This window comes from Dendrobates tinctorius, unplaced genomic scaffold (assembly GCF_039654945.1).
Source record: "Dendrobates tinctorius isolate UK_male_01 unplaced genomic scaffold, ASM3965494v1 ptg000232l, whole genome shotgun sequence".
In the NCBI taxonomy this organism is placed as follows: domain Eukaryota; kingdom Metazoa; phylum Chordata; class Amphibia; order Anura; family Dendrobatidae; genus Dendrobates; species Dendrobates tinctorius.
In genome coordinates this window covers 3,432,302-3,445,710 of record NW_027361899.1, presented here as the reverse complement: position 1 = coordinate 3,445,710, position 13,409 = coordinate 3,432,302, and the positions used below count along the sequence as shown (strand labels likewise).

At 38.1% G+C, this 13,409-nt stretch overlaps 1 protein-coding gene across 9 annotated transcripts in view; it reads left to right on the top strand.

Annotated features, from left to right (window-relative positions):
• Nucleotides 1-13,409, top strand: part of MDGA1 (MAM domain containing glycosylphosphatidylinositol anchor 1) — a 441,180-nt gene that overhangs the window by 239,793 nt on the left and 187,978 nt on the right. For 8 of the 9 annotated variants that reach the window (XM_073556269.1, XM_073556267.1, XM_073556270.1 and 5 more), the window contains one exon: nucleotides 11,395-11,591. In XM_073556269.1, the coding sequence (XP_073412370.1) occupies nucleotides 11,395-11,591 (197 nt within the window). Of the gene's footprint in view, nucleotides 1-10,051; nucleotides 10,245-11,394; nucleotides 11,592-13,409 lie in introns of those variants that run through there. The other variant, XM_073556273.1, reaches the window with a different exon arrangement.

Here is a 13,409-nt window from a genome sequence, read left to right as displayed (position 1 = left end):
ACGATGGTGGTTGTTATCTGGCTTTTCTACAATTTACCTACAGTGTAACTCCAACTCAGATTCCTCTGGTTAAACATTTCCTACTAATTAAAATCTTGCCAATGGCAGGACCATGTATCACAAAGTCTGACGAGGATGTATTGTGGAATAATGATGATGAAAAGCAGAGATGCCCTTTAAGCCTTTTCTCGGTACCTGCACGAGCCGCGTTCTGCTCACTTTGGGCTTGGTGCTTGTGGGAAGGCAGTGACATATTGTATCCAGTTCAGACATATGTAAACTTGTATTAAAACATGAGGATTCACAACACGAACCGACGTGGTGCGGAGTCTGTATCCGGCAGAGGATGACAGTAAGAGCATCAGTCACTCACACCACAGGGCGATGGGTACCCAGCGGTGTCCCCGCCATCGTGCCAGCTGTCTGGCATCATTGTGGCGCTGTGTGATCTCACGGCTTAGTGACACCGTGCTTAGATGAGATGTGGAACAGAAGACGACTGAAGAGCCGAGACGTATCTGGCGCTGCCGCCATCTGTCCTCCCGGATAATGTGCAGGTTCTGGACCGGTGGAGGAGCCTCCTGTCACTGCTCCAGCTCTGCCCCGTGTGCGCCGCTCCTCTCCTGGCTCACGATCTTCCTCTCCGATCCAATTTCCTTTTCCAGTACGACATAACCTGGACTTCCAGCTGACTGAAGCGACAATATCCAGGAGAAGAGACGCCTGGAAATGTGAGAATCTCGTTATCATGCACAAATTGATTTGATTACATCTCGCCAGGACGCCGGAGTCTTATTTCAATTTAATTTCTTTAAAACATTCAGATTTTTTTTGTTCTTTTTTATTTTTGACTTAAAATGACTGCGATTCCCATCAGAGGAGATCTCCTGTGGATCATGGCGGGTTCAGGAAGATCTAAGCAACCGCCAGTCCCACGTCTTTATCTCAGGGACTCAGCAGGGCGGCCACAAGAGTAATTATGTCTCGGATGTATTTGGTTTATCATCAAGTGTTACAAAGTGGGAAAAAGACAGAAGAAGAAAAGGATTTACAAAGAGGAACATTGTCACATGGAACAATGCAGCCTGGACGCGACCAAGAACCAAATGCAAATTATATACAAGTCCCTGGTCCCTCAACTCAGTCCTAAAGCCATAGTACCCACTAATAATACTGCCCCCCTATGTACATACATACAACTACCATAAGACTGCTCCTATGTACAAGAATATAACTACTATAATACTGCTCCTATGTGCAAGAATATAACTACTATAATACCGCCCCTATGTACAAGAATATAACTACTATAATACTGCCCCCTATGTACAAGAATATAACTACTATAATACTGCCTCCTATGTACAAGAATATAACTACTATAATACTGCTCCTATGTACAAGAGGATAACTACTATAATACTGCTCCTATGTACAAGAATATAACTACCATAATACTGCCCCCTATGTACAAGAGGATAACTACCATAATACTTCCCCCTATGTACAAGAATATAACTACTATAATACTGCCCCTATGTGCAAGAATATAACTACTATAATACTGCTCCTATGTACAAGAATATAACTACTATAATACTGCTCCTATGTGCAAGAATATAACTACTATAATACTGCTCCTATGTACAGGAATATAACTACTATAATACTGCCCCTATGTACAAGAATATAACTACTATAATACTGCTCCTATGTACAAGAATATAACTACTATAATACTGCTCCTATGTACAAGAATATAACTACTATAATACTGCCCCTATGTACAAGAATATAACTACTATAATACTGCTCCTATGTGCAAGAATATAACTACTATAATACTGCCCCTATGTACAAGAATATAACTACTATAATACTGCCCCTATGTGCAAGAATATAACTACTATAATACTGCCTCCTATGTACAAGAATATAACTACTATAATAATGCTCCTATGTACAAGAATATAACTACTATAATACTGCTCCTATGTGCAAGAATATAACTACTATAATACTGCTCCTATGAACAAGAATATAACTACTATAATACTGCTCCTATGTACAAGAATATAACTACTATAATACTGCTCCTATGTACAAGAATATAACTACTATAATACTGCCCCTATGTACAGGAATATAACTGCTATAATACTGCCCCTATGTACAAGAATATAACTACTATAATACTGCCCCCTATGTGCAAGAATATAACTACTATAATACTGCCCCTATGTACAGGAATATAACTGCTATAATACTGCCCCTATGTACAAGAATATAACTACTATAATACTGCCTCCTATGTGCAAGAATATAACTACTATAATACTGCCCCTATATACAAGAATATAACTACTATAATACTGCCCCCTATGTACAAGAATATAACTACTATAATACTGCTCCTATGTACAAGAATATAACTACTATAATACTGCTCCTATGTACAAGAATATAACTACTATAATACTGCTCCTATGTGCAAGAATATAACTACTATAATACTGCCCCTATGTACAAGAATATAACTACTATAATACTGCCCCCTATGTACAAGAATATAACTACTATAATACTGCCCCCTATGTACAAGAATATAACTACTATAATACTGCTCCTATGTACAAGAATATAACTACTATAATACTGCTCCTATGTGCAAGAATATAACTACTATAATACTGCCCCTATGTACAAGAATATAACTACTATAATACTGCTCCTATGTACAAGAATATAACTACTATAATACTGCTCCTATGTGCAAGAATATAACTACTCTAATACTGCCCCTATGTACAAGAATATAACTACTATAATACTGCCCCCTATGTACAAGAATATAACTACTATAATACTGCTCCTATGTACAAGAATATAACTACTATAATACTGCTCCTATGTGCAAGAATATAACTACTATAATACTGCCCCTATGTACAAGAATATAACTACTATAATAGTGCCCCCTATGTACAAGAATATAACTACTATAATACTGCTCCTATGTGCAAGAATATAACTTCTATAATACTGCCCCTATGTACAAGAATATAACTACTATAATACTGCCCCCTATGTACAAGAATATAACTACTATAATACTGCTCCTATGTACAAGAATATAACTACTATAATACTGCTCCTATGTACAAGAATATAACTACTATAATACTGCTCCTATGTACAAGAATATAACTACTATAATACTGCCCCCTATGTACAAGAATATAACTACTATAATACTGCCCCCTATGTACAAGAATATAACTACTATAATACTGCCCCCTATGTACAAGAATATACTTACTATAATACTGCCCCTATGTACAAGAATTTAACTACTATAATACTGCCTCCTATGTACAAGAATATAACTACTATAATACTGCCCCTATGTACAAGAATATAACTACTATAATAATGCTCTTATGTACATGAGTATATCTACTATAATACTGCCCCTATATAGAAGAATATAACTACTATAATACTGCCCCCTATGTACAAGAATATAACTACTATAATACTGCCCCTATGTACAAGAATATAACTATTATAATACTGCCCCCTATGTACAAGAATATTACTACTATAATACTGCCCCTAGGTACAAGAATATAACTACTATAATACTGCTCCCTATGTACAAGAATATAACTACTATAATACTGCCCCCTAGGTACAAGAATATAACTACTATAATACTGCTCCTATGTACAAGAATATAACTACTATAATACTGCCCCCTATGTACAAGAATATAACTACTATAATACTGCCCCCTATGTACAAGAATGTTACTACTATAATACTGCACCTAGGTACAAGACTATAGCTACTATAATACTGCCCCTATGTACAGTCATATGTAAAAGTTTGGGCACCCCTATTAATGTTAACCTTTTTTCTTTATAACAATTTTGTTTTTTGCAACAGCTATTTCAGTTTCATATATCTAATAACTGATGGACTCAGTTATATTTCTGGATTCAAATGAGGTTTATTGTACTAACAGAAAATGTGCAATCTGCATTTAAACAAAATTTGACCGGTGCAAAAGTATGGGCACCCTTATCATTTTCTTGATTTGAACACTCCTAACTACTTTTTACTGACTTCCTGAAGCACTAAATTGGTTTTGTAACCTCACTGAGCTTTGAACTTCATAGCCAGGTGTATCAAATCATGAGAAAAGGTATTTAAAGTGGCCACTTGCAAGTAGTTCTCCTATTTGATTCTCCTATGAAGAGTGGCATCATGGGCTCCTCAAAACAACTCTCAAATGATCTGAAAACAAAGATTATTCAACATAGCTTTTCAGGGGAAGGATACAAAAAGTTGTCTCAGAGATTTAACCTGTTAGTTTCCACTGTGAGGAACATAGTAAGGAAATGGAAGAACACAGGTACAGTTCTTGTTAAGTCCAGAAGTGGCAGGCCAAGAAAAATATCAGAAAGGCAGAGAAGAAGAATGGTGAGAACAGTCAAGGACAATCCACAGACCACCTCCAAAGACCGGCAGCCTCATCTTGCTGCAGATGGTGTCACTGTGCATCGGTCAACAATACAGCGCATGCATAACGCCTTTTTGTATGACCAAACAACTCAATCTTTGTTTCATCAGTCCACAGGACCTTCTTCCAAAATGTAACTGGCTTGTCCAAATGTGCTTTTGCAGACCTCAGGCGACTCTGTTTGTGGCGTGCTTGCAGAAACGGCTTCTTTCGCATCACTCTCCCATACAGCTTCTCCTTGTGCAAAGTGCGCTGTATTGTTGACCGATGCACAGTATAACTGAGTCCATCAGTTATTAGATATATGAAACTGAAATACCTGTTGCAAAAAACAAAATTGTTATAAAGAAAAAAGGTTAACATTAATAGGGGTGCCCAAACTTTTACATATGACTGTACAAGAATATAACTACTATAATACTGCCCCCTATGTACAAGAATATAACTACTATAATACTGCCCCTATGTACAAGAATATAACTACTATAATACTGCCCCTATGTACAAGAATATAACTACTATAATACTGCTCCTATGTACAAGAATATAACTACTATAATACTGCCCCTATGTACAAGAATATAACTACTATAATACTGCCCCTATGTACAAGAATATAACTACTATAATACTGCCCCCTATGTACAAGAATATAACTACTATAATACTGCTCCTATGTACAAGAATATAACTACTACAATACTGCCCCCTATGTACAAGAATACAACTACTATAATACTGCTCCTAAGTACAAGAATATAACTATTATAATACTGCTCCTATGTACAAGAATATAACTACTATAATACTGCCCCCTATGTACAAGAATATAACTACTATAATACTGCTCCTATGTGCAAGAATATAACTACTATAATACCGCCCCTATGTACAAGAATATAACTACTATAATACTGCCCCCTATGTACAAGAATATAACTACTATAATACTGCCTCCTATGTACAAGAATATAACTACTATAATACTGCTCCTATGTACAAGAGGATAACTACTATAATACTGCTCCTATGTACAAGAATATAACTACCATAATACTGCCCCCTATGTACAAGAGGATAACTACCATAATACTTCCCCCTATGTACAAGAATATAACTACTATAATACTGCCCCTATGTGCAAGAATATAACTACTATAATACTGCTCCTATGTACAAGAATATAACTACTATAATACTGCTCCTATGTGCAAGAATATAACTACTATAATACTGCTCCTATGTACAGGAATATAACTACTATAATACTGCCCCTATGTACAAGAATATAACTACTATAATACTGCTCCTATGTACAAGAATATAACTACTATAATACTGCTCCTATGTACAAGAATATAACTACTATAATACTGCCCCTATGTACAAGAATATAACTACTATAATACTGCTCCTATGTGCAAGAATATAACTACTATAATACTGCCCCTATGTACAAGAATATAACTACTATAATACTGCCCCTATGTGCAAGAATATAACTACTATAATACTGCCTCCTATGTACAAGAATATAACTACTATAATAATGCTCCTATGTACAAGAATATAACTACTATAATACTGCTCCTATGTGCAAGAATATAACTACTATAATACTGCTCCTATGAACAAGAATATAACTACTATAATACTGCTCCTATGTACAAGAATATAACTACTATAATACTGCTCCTATGTACAAGAATATAACTACTATAATACTGCCCCTATGTACAGGAATATAACTGCTATAATACTGCCCCTATGTACAAGAATATAACTACTATAATACTGCCCCCTATGTGCAAGAATATAACTACTATAATACTGCCCCTATGTACAGGAATATAACTGCTATAATACTGCCCCTATGTACAAGAATATAACTACTATAATACTGCCTCCTATGTGCAAGAATATAACTACTATAATACTGCCCCTATGTACAAGAATATAACTACTATAATACTGCCCCCTATGTACAAGAATATAACTACTATAATACTGCTCCTATGTACAAGAATATAACTACTATAATACTGCTCCTATGTACAAGAATATAACTACTATAATAATGCTCTTATGTACATGAGTATATCTACTATAATACTGCCCCTATATAGAAGAATATAACTACTATAATACTGCCCCCTATGTACAAGAATATAACTACTATAATACTGCCCCTATGTACAAGAATATAACTATTATAATACTGCCCCCTATGTACAAGAATATTACTACTATAATACTGCCCCTAGGTACAAGATTATAACTACTATAATACTGCCCCCTAGGTACAAGAATATAACTACTATAATACTGCTCCTATGTACAAGAATATAACTACTATAATACTGCCCCCTATGTACAAGAATATAACTACTATAATACTGCCCCCTATGTACAAGAATGTTACTACTATAATACTGCACCTAGGTACAAGACTATAGCTACTATAATACTGCCCCTATGTACAGTCATATGTAAAAGTTTGGGCACCCCTATTAATGTTAACCTTTTTTCTTTATAACAATTTTGTTTTTTGCAACAGCTATTTCAGTTTCATATATCTAATAACTGATGGACTCAGTTATATTTCTGGATTCAAATGAGGTTTATTGTACTAACAGAAAATGTGCAATCTGCATTTAAACAAAATTTGACCGGTGCAAAAGTATGGGCACCCTTATCATTTTCTTGATTTGAACACTCCTAACTACTTTTTACTGACTTCCTGAAGCACTAAATTGGTTTTGTAACCTCACTGAGCTTTGAACTTCATAGCCAGGTGTATCAAATCATGAGAAAAGGTATTTAAAGTGGCCACTTGCAAGTAGTTCTCCTATTTGATTCTCCTATGAAGAGTGGCATCATGGGCTCCTCAAAACAACTCTCAAATGATCTGAAAACAAAGATTATTCAACATAGCTTTTCAGGGGAAGGATACAAAAAGTTGTCTCAGAGATTTAACCTGTTAGTTTCCACTGTGAGGAACATAGTAAGGAAATGGAAGAACACAGGTACAGTTCTTGTTAAGTCCAGAAGTGGCAGGCCAAGAAAAATATCAGAAAGGCAGAGAAGAAGAATGGTGAGAACAGTCAAGGACAATCCACAGACCACCTCCAAAGACCGGCAGCCTCATCTTGCTGCAGATGGTGTCACTGTGCATCGGTCAACAATACAGCGCATGCATAACGCCTTTTTGTATGACCAAACAACTCAATCTTTGTTTCATCAGTCCACAGGACCTTCTTCCAAAATGTAACTGGCTTGTCCAAATGTGCTTTTGCAGACCTCAGGCGACTCTGTTTGTGGCGTGCTTGCAGAAACGGCTTCTTTCGCATCACTCTCCCATACAGCTTCTCCTTGTGCAAAGTGCGCTGTATTGTTGACCGATGCACAGTATAACTGAGTCCATCAGTTATTAGATATATGAAACTGAAATACCTGTTGCAAAAAACAAAATTGTTATAAAGAAAAAAGGTTAACATTAATAGGGGTGCCCAAACTTTTACATATGACTGTACAAGAATATAACTACTATAATACTGCCCCCTATGTACAAGAATATAACTACTATAATACTGCCCCTATGTACAAGAATATAACTACTATAATACTGCCCCTATGTACAAGAATATAACTACTATAATACTGCCCCTATGTACAAGAATATAACTACTATAATACTGCCCCTATGTACAAGAATATAACTACTATAATACTGCCCCCTATGTACAAGAATATAACTACTATAATACTGCTCCTATGTACAAGAATATAACTACTACAATACTGCCCCCTATGTACAAGAATACAACTACTATAATACTGCTCCTAAGTACAAGAATATAACTACTATAATACTGCTCCTATGTACAAGAATATAACTACTATAATACTGCCCCCTATGTACAAGAATACAACTACTATAATACTGCCCCCTATGTACAAGAATATAACTACTGTAATACTGCTCCTATGTACAAGAATATAACTACTTTAATACTGCCCCTATGTACAAGAATATAACTACTATAATACTGCCCCCTATGTACAAGAATATAACTACTATAATACTGCTCCTATGTACAAGAATATAACTACTATAATACTGCCCCATGTACAAGAATATAACTACTATAATACTGCCCCCTATGTACAAGAATATAACTACTATAATACTGCTCCTATGTACAAGAATATAACTACTATAATACTGCCCCCTATGTACAAGAATATAACTACTATAATACTGCTCCTATGTACAAGAATATAACTACTATAATACTGCCCCTATGTACAAGAATATAACTACTATAATACTGCCCCTATGTACAAGAATATAACTACTATAATACTGCCCCCTATGTACAAGAATATAACTACTATAATACTGCTCCTATGTACAAGAATATAACTACTACAATACTGCCCCCTATGTACAAGAATACAACTACTATAATACTGCTCCTAAGTACAAGAATATAACTACTATAATACTGCTCCTATGTACAAGAATATAACTACTATAATACTGCCCCCTATGTACAAGAATACAACTACTATAATACTGCCCCCTATGTACAAGAATATAACTACTGTAATACTGCTCCTATGTACAAGAATATAACTACTATAATACTGCCCCTATGTACAAGAATATAACTACTATAATACTGCCCCCTATGTACAAGAATATAACTACTATAATACTGCTCCTATGTACAAGAATATAACTACTACAATACTGCCCCCTATTTACAAGAATACAACTACTATAATACTGCTCCTAAGTACAAGAATATAACTACTATAATACTGCTCCTATGTACAAGAATATAACTACTATAATACTGCTCACTATGTACAAGAATACAACTACTATAATACTGATCCTATGTACAAGAATATAACTACTACAATACTGCCCCCTATTTACAAGAATACAACTACTATAATACTGCTCCTAAGTACAAGAATATAACTACTATAATACTGCTCCTATGTACAAGAATATAACTACTCTAATACTGCCCCTATGTACAAGAATACAACTACTATAATACTGCTCCTATGTACAAGAATATAACTACTATAATACTGTCCCTATAGCGAATAATAGAATAATGTGACCCCCTTTATTAGTCCCTTACTTTTGGGTTGCTTTGTTTGCTCCTTCCTCTGTATACCGCTACCGTACATGTGTTTTTCGCTCGTTTCCCGGCGGTTGGGCTTTGCCTGGTGTTCTTCTCTCCCGCTCCGCTCAGTGGGGATCAGCCTCTTACAAGTGCAGTGTGATTTGTTTCTCCTGGGCAGCAGCTTGTCAGTATGAGAGGGGTCAGGCCACGATAAAAGGGAGAGGAGGGATTGACTCAGCAGCGAGGATTATTCCTTAAGTGATGAGAGCCGGGGCCTTGTATTCCTCGCATCACCACGTTCTCATCGATCGGCATCTTCCATCTCATTAATTAATGTCTGTATTATCTGATTATTCCCTGGTATATACAAGGCTCCTGACGCCTCCCATTAACCTCCCATGTCCCGGTGCTTTTGGTGACATTACTTGTCAGTGATGGAGCTGGATTTGGTGGATACTATTTTATTGTCCTCATTTTCTCCCGCTTTGTGTTTTGCTCCCCAGATTTGAAAGTTTTTTTTTTCATTTTCTACATTCTTTTTCTGGTTCCGTTAACTTCTTCTTATCTCCCAGGTAAGTAGGGGAAGCCATGGGAGACAGCCACTTAGATTCTCTCCATGAAATCCTGGTGATCCTTAGTAATCCATTATAACATATTACAGTTTATTAGTTTTAATGGTCAAAAATTAACATCTAGATGAAGGGTTAATTTTTAGTTCATGGGTTAGTTCCTTGGATGGTGGTTTGGTTTCCTGGATAGTGGGTTGCTTTCTAGATTAGAGGGCTCAATGGTTGGCACACGCGTTCCTCAGCTGATTCCATGGCTTATTGGTTGTTGTATGGCTTACACATACTTCCTTAGTTCATTCTCCTGGCTAGGTTTATTTCTTGGATAGTGGATTGGTTTCCTGGATAGTGGGTTAATTTATTGAAAGGTGAGTTGTTTCTTGAGCATGAAGCTACTTTCTTTATTTGGAGGGCTCATTGGTTGGCGCACACGTTCCTTAGCTGATTCCATGGCTCATTGGTTGTCATCTGGTTGGCGCACATGTTCCTTAACTCATTCTCTTGGCTGGGCTAATTGCTTGGATGGTGGACTGGATCCTAGGTAGTAGGTTACATAGTTGCATAGGTTGAGAAAAAAACCTAGGTCCATCAAGGTTGGTTTCTTGATTAGAAGGCCCATGGGTTGTTGCACATGTTCTGTAGCTGATTCTCCTGGTTGGGTTTATTTCTTGTTTTGTGGATTGGTTTCTTGGATTGGTCATTGGACAGTAAATTTCCACACTTGAGTTTTTCTTAAATGGTGGGTTGGCTTCTTAGTTCATTGGACAGTGAATTGGTTTCTTCAAAGTTTTTTTTGGTTCTTCAAACATAGTTTTGTTTCCTTGATTTTGGGGTTAGTTCATTGGCTGCCCTATGCTTTCTTTGAATGCTAGGTCTTTTGTAGGATGGTGGGTTTGTTAGACAGTGGGTTGGTTTGATGTCAGATTAGGTTCTTGGAAGGTTGGATGGATTCTTGGATGGTGGGTTAGTTTCCTGGAATGTTGATTTTTTTTTGGGGGGGGGCTTTTGTCTGTTTTATTCTTTCTGTATTGGTTTATCCATTGCACAATGGGTAGATTTTGAAGAAATTAATGAAACCTCAAATCATAATGAAGATATTGAGTAGAATAATGTCATATGTTCCACTATAAATGTGCATTGTAACCCTTTCCTCCAGATCTAGATGAACCCATTTTAACCATTCACCAGACCATCAGTGACGTGCGAGGGAGCTTCTATCAGGAGAAGACCGTGTTCCTACGATGTACTGTCAGCTCCAACCCACCTGCTCGCTTCGTCTGGAAACGGGAGATGGAGACGCTGTCCCACAATCAGGACAACGGTGTAGACATCTATGAACCTCTGTACACACAGGTAACACTATCATCTCAGATTCTGTACATTGTCACCTCAACCCTTTGGAGAAATCTTTTAAATTGTACCCCGAAAATGAGCAAAGTCTTGTCACATTAGTCGTGTTTTCCAGCTCATTTCATGGGGCAGCTGGAATCCTGAAAACGTGGTGAACTTTGTATCAAATTAAATTTCTCTTTTTACTGTTATGATACTATTAGTAAATGTGTCCCACGAGTCCCCCGTTATCATATCGTAACTGATGTGTGTCGACACTGTGAGAGCGGAGAACATGCAGTCCTATGGAAAGGTGCCCCAAATACAATGTTTCCTGTGAAAAGTTTAGTTCTGTTATGTTTGGCGACGGTCACAGCTTCGTGTAATGAATTGGATTCACTCTGAATGGCCTCTTCTAGTTGGCCGAATCAGCCATTACTGGAGGAAACGTCTCACCACAAAGCCATCGCACCGATCAATACACTCTGTGGATGTCATCACTCCCCGGAGCCTTCTGCACTGGCACATCAATCACAAGTGTCCACTTCCCGATAACACGAAGGTAAATAATGGATCTGAAAGCCTCAAATGGAAATATAAATAAGAAGCCCCAAGAGGAAAAGCATCTGATTGTTGGCGCAGCACCATTGTCTTTACTTGCCTTAATCCTCGATAATCCCCGCCACCGCCAATAGCTTCCAATCAGGCCATGGCAAAAATCCTCAAAAAAAAATGGGTCACTTTATGAGTGTAAATGTTTGTAAGGCGTGCCCTCCACTATCGTCCTCCATCATCCTCAGTAGAGTCCGCAGCCAACTATTCTGCCGGTTTCTGACATTGGACGGTCGGTTAATAATTTACAGCCTCCTATAATAAGCAATGGAGTCCAGGTGGGTGATCTGCTGAGGACAGGCGCCCTGATGAAGTGAAGACAAAACGTGCGTTGGGGTGGAGGGAGACGGGGCCATAACCCGCAACAATATACTGGATACTCTTTGAAATCCTACAGCACCGAACTCTCGGCCACAAGCCGGGTGCACCGAACTCTCGGCCACAAGCCGGGTGCACCGAACTCTCAGCCACAAGCTGGGTGCACCGAACTCTCAGCCACAAGCACCGAACTCTTGGCCACAAGCCAGGTGCACCGAACTCTCGGCCACAAGCACCGAACTCTCGGCCACAAGCCGGGTGGACCGAACTCTCGGCCACAAGCTGGGTGCACCGAACTCTCGGCCACAAGCCGGGTGCACCGAACTCTCGGCCACAAGCTGGGTGCACCAAGCACATGTGGTTGGTTTGAACAGTCCTTTGCTGCTGCTGGACTCCCTTTAATAATCTGTTTTGCACCTGAGGCTCCTTTTTACTTTGCCGTTGGTTTGTAATAATCTGAGTATCCGGCTGCTGAACTATGGACATTCCGAGTTGTGAGATAATCTATATTCCGCCTCTGGACGATGCCGAATCCTTTGGATGAGAGGTTTCTCCATTGTGAATAATATAACAGTCCCTGCCTTTGGCTTCTGGACGGCTCCTCAACCTGGTGAATTCCCCAGCGCCCATCGTTATCCGGCACGTTTGATGAAGGCTTTTTCATGTTCCTGTGATGTGCAGGAGAATCTCAGCCCTCGTTCCCGGGGGACATCATTCTGCCAGCAATAGACGATGTATAAATAGGTGTTGTCTGAGGGGTAATGGTCCGGCGCTAACGGCTGAATCCAAACATTGTTCTTCAGATGACAGATACGTCCAGCTTTCTGCATCTATCGCTCCCTCTGCGAGATCCATATGTAGCAATGATTGGGAAGAACATCGGACTCCGGGGCTCCGGCTCTTCTTCTAGAC